The following is a 4,236-nucleotide window of genomic DNA, read 5'->3' as shown; positions in this document are numbered from 1 at the left end:
TGGACTGAACCAGCACTGACAAGTGGCAGGATTGCTTTCTAATTACTGATAGATTTCAGCTGGTGTCTTGGCTTTCCATGCCTTTTTGCACCTCCCTTTCGTCATGTGTTCAATACTTTTTCCCTGTGTCATTTCACATTACACATAATGGTTTGATTTTGCATGTGTGGATTGCATGGGTTGTTCATGTAAATAGTACTTTTAGAAATATATTTACTAAGAATAATGGTGATGTCTTCAATACTTATTTTACCTGCTGTATATTTATATTTAGCCATGAGAATTAAGTCAAGAATAAGACAAAGGCTTTACATTCAGTTCAGTTACCTCACAGAATGTCACCTGTCAACTGTCACCTGCACATTTAGCTGGATACATATATACCACAAGGGGCCATGGAGCAAAGATAAGCTGTACCCTTTTGAGCCACCATTTTGGAATAATCATTGTTTAGGCACAATATTAACTGAAATAACAAAGCCCTTAAAACTAGGGTTTCAACCCCTCTACAAAACAGGACCTCAAGATCACTAGGAGGTAATATTACAGGTGTGTGTTGTCCAGTGTGTAACTTTTAGGATTCAGCTAGGGTTGAGCAAGTATTTCGCTGAAACAAGTGTCCAGTACAAATGATGTACTTTTTAGAAATATCAAGGAAGTAAAATGTGTCAATATACAACTTTTATTTAAAAATAAAATCCAAAACATTGCTATCAAGCTGAATTCTAAGGCTGTTCTGTAAATAATTTTCTAATAAATAGAGCAACTTCTGATCAGCCCATATCAATTTCAGGCTTAAAGGAACTTCTTGTTACCCACGCCCACTAATGGTTAAAACGCTGCCTGCCTCTGGTTTAATTCCTGCCCTCTCACAGTACAGATACACATAAAGATAATTATTTGGTTGAACAGATACACATACAGATAATGGTGTTGTCGCTGATCTCTAGTGGCCGCCATGTTGAACCACCATGTTTCTACCGTAGCCCAGGAGTGGCTAGATATGTATTCACATTTTTCACTCATTTCATGACCATCGTAATTTCTCCCTTGTGTTTGGAAGGGGAAAGTGAAGTGAAGGAGTTGAGATCTACACATAGTAGTAGTTTTTCTTGCGTCACAGGTTTTGGGACCCCCTATGGGTATGGGGCCCTGATAATAAAGCCTTTTCTTTCTCATTTTTTTTTAGGGGGTTATGTTAACATCTTAGCAAAATTTATGTATATCTCCTCACAGTAAACTAACTTTCCACTTTGTGTTTCACTTTGTGTAAATACAATGTTTAGTGTGTAGGATTTAGAGTCATCTAACAGTGAAGTTTCAGATTGCAACCAATTGAATACAGCTCTCCTTCCAAGTGCGGAGGAGAAACTATGGTGGTTGCGAAAAATGTAAAAGGCCCTATTTAAGCCAGTGTTTAGATTGTCTTTTCTGGGCTACTCTAGAAACATGGCAGTTCAACATGGCGGACTCTGTGGAAGAGGACCCTCTCCCGCTGTAGATAAAAACTTCTCATTCAATTTCCTATTCAATTACACATAGGGGTGGAAATTGAGAATTGGTTCCAAGCTTATCAGTTCCTTTTATTGATTGATGTGTTTCTGATAGTTTGCATTGCAAAACAATGACATCAAACTCATGTGTCTATGCTGCGATGTTACGAAGCGTTTCTTTATTTAACTAAGAAAGATGACACTGATGATATAATAATACCTATGAATATTATATTCCATTTCTTCCAATAGATAATTCTAAATGTTACACACTGAACCTTGAAGTATCATTTATAAGTAACTTGTACTTCTCAGGAGTTGACTGATCTTCTCTGTGTCTGTCAGATGGCAGTGTTGGGGGCCTGTCGGTGTCTTGGTATCACTGAAGCTTGTCCATGCAGTCGGACTGCTGCTGCCAGCAGGAAGCAGCTTATCCAGCTACAACAGGAGGTAAAGTACATTTAACCCCTTCAAGGGGTTACTTGGTTTACTAAGTGCCCTATCTTTATGAAGATGAATAATCTTCCTCTACTGACTGCTCTTTCAACTAATATTTTTTTTATAGTAACTCTCTCTAAAAACATGAGTTTGAAAGACTGTAAAATATATTAAGACATGTGTGTCCGTGTTTTCCAGCTTGATACTCAGCGTTCGAGGAGAGAGGAGGCAGTAATGGTTGCAGATGCTTTTCGCATCGCCTTTGAACAGCAGCTGAGGAAACGAAGCGAGCACTTCCTGCTGCTGGCCGAGGCCAACATTCTGAAATCCCATCACTGTAGGGCTGAAGGCAAGTCTGCTGTTAGCACAGTATGCTACATCAGATCAAAGTGGATGGTTAGGTTGATCCTCAGACTGTCGGCTCTGCCCATAATCTGTGAATTTATAAACCTGATACACCTATCTGTACCCTTACTGTCCTAAATGAGAGGTCTGAACTCAAGTTGTTAAATTAAATGGAATTTATAAATTCATTCTGGTGTACAGAATTTCATTAGGGCAAATGTGAATGCATCACAGAAATCGATCTCTAAAATATCCCCGCAGGGAGAAGGATTGGGGTGCTTTCCAAACAGGAGTCAAAGCCAGGACACTTGGTGTGTTCAAAGAAGGTTGTTCGAAGGTTGGCGGTTTGCTCCCCAGCTCCGGCATATTCTTGATCAGACACTGAACCCCAAATTGCTCCTGATGCTGTGCCATTGGCAAATTAATGTGTATGAATTAATTAGTTTCCATTTTTGATGAGCACTTTGCATGATAGCCACTGCCATAAGTGTATGAATGTCAGCGCAAATGGGTGAATGTGACACATATTGTAAAGTTTTTTGAGTGGTCAGAAGATTAGAAAGGCACTGTACAAGTACAGTTCATTTACCATTTACTTTTACTTATTTATGCTTGTTCCCTGAATCAAACATTCATGACTGCACAGCTATCTCCTTCTCCTCACCCTAGCTCTTTTCACTTGCAGTCGCTTCTGAAGCTCAGCAGCTTCCTCTGCTTCTCTGTAAAATATACCAACAGTAGCTGCTAATATTGCCCGAGTTAATTTTTTAACCAAATTTAAAGGCCTTAGATCCTAAGGTCGATGACACACGAATGTCATGTTAGTGGATAATAGCAGGAAACTAAAGTTTTGCCGTGCTTCCATTCCGTGGACTGTGCTGTAAAAATAATTTTATTCTTTTAATCAAACATGAACCACAAACAGTAGCCCTTACCGTATTTCTGTCCCTTTACTTTGATTTGCCTAAAAATAATACTGGAGAATATAACACAGTGCAATGTAAAATTTTGTAATTTATATTCAACAGCTCAGACTGGTAATGTTGTGATGTGTGGTCTACACAGCACTGTGTCAGAGCTTGTTGTGATCGATACAGCCATGTGATACAGAGGAGACGTATTTTTGAATATACTCCAGTGTGAATATACTTAATTGTTTATTTAGTAGGCAGAATGCAGTACATACTGATGGAGTATGCAGTTAGGAGTATGTTAATATGTGAATTTGAACACACTCACTGTCACCTTTTCCCCAATGAATCTATAAATAATCCTTTATTCCAGAGCCTCATAATTCCCATTCATTGGAACCACTAAAAAGTGAATGTGTTTTCCTTCCAGGTGTTAACGGGAGTCCTCTAATCAGTGTAAGCCAGAGGTTGAGACGATTGCTGCCCTCCAGTTTAGAAGTGAAGATGCCTGATGATCTTTTAGAGACTCTCTACAGACTGCTGGACTTGGTTAGTATCTCCTAACATCTGTAGGCCTGCTATCTAGATATCAAAACATAGAGATGGTATTTACTGGGGAGGCCCTTTTATGTTTGATTGGGGAGGTTGACCCTGTGCATTTGCATTGTGGCGTCCACCCCATGAACTAGAAAATAAATGCAACACCTTCCCCTTCCTAGTTCATACCACATGTTCTGTTTTCTAAATGGCTGCAGTCCATCCAGACCATCAGGTGGAAAGGAAAGAGACCCAGCTGTCAGCTGAGTGTATATAGGCAGGTTTTTCCCCTCCAGCTGCTCTAATTCCTCTGCTTCCTCTTCAGTTTCCTCATTTCAGCGTTGGCAAATTCATCAAAGCTTTCATCATATTCTGGCCTTCTCCTGCTCTCTGCAAAAACTTGACGTATTTTTACTCTTCAATCAATAAATAAATATGCAATTAAATGCACCAAAATAATATTAGAAATAAATATAGGCATGAATTAATTTTATGTGTGATAAATGAATATT

The 4,236-nt window shown here is 39.0% G+C and overlaps 1 protein-coding gene across 3 annotated transcripts in view; it reads left to right on the top strand.

Moving 5' to 3' along the window:
* Nucleotides 1-4,236, top strand: part of ccdc125 (coiled-coil domain containing 125) — a 15,610-nt gene that overhangs the window by 6,581 nt on the left and 4,793 nt on the right. For all 3 annotated transcript variants that reach the window (XM_035659184.1, XM_035659182.1, XM_035659183.1), the window contains exons 9-11: nt 1,839-1,943; nt 2,130-2,280; nt 3,618-3,736. In XM_035659184.1, coding sequence (XP_035515077.1) covers nt 1,839-1,943; nt 2,130-2,280; nt 3,618-3,736 — 375 coding nt within the window. The remainder of the gene's footprint in view (nt 1-1,838; nt 1,944-2,129; nt 2,281-3,617; nt 3,737-4,236) is intronic.

Source organism: Morone saxatilis, unplaced genomic scaffold (assembly GCF_004916995.1).
Source record: "Morone saxatilis isolate NCDOM2014 unplaced genomic scaffold, NCSU_SB_2.0 Contig16, whole genome shotgun sequence".
NCBI classification, from domain to species: Eukaryota; Metazoa; Chordata; class Actinopteri; family Moronidae; genus Morone; species Morone saxatilis.
Note: the sequence above shows the minus strand (reverse complement) of the source record. Positions and strands in the feature narration are given on the sequence as shown.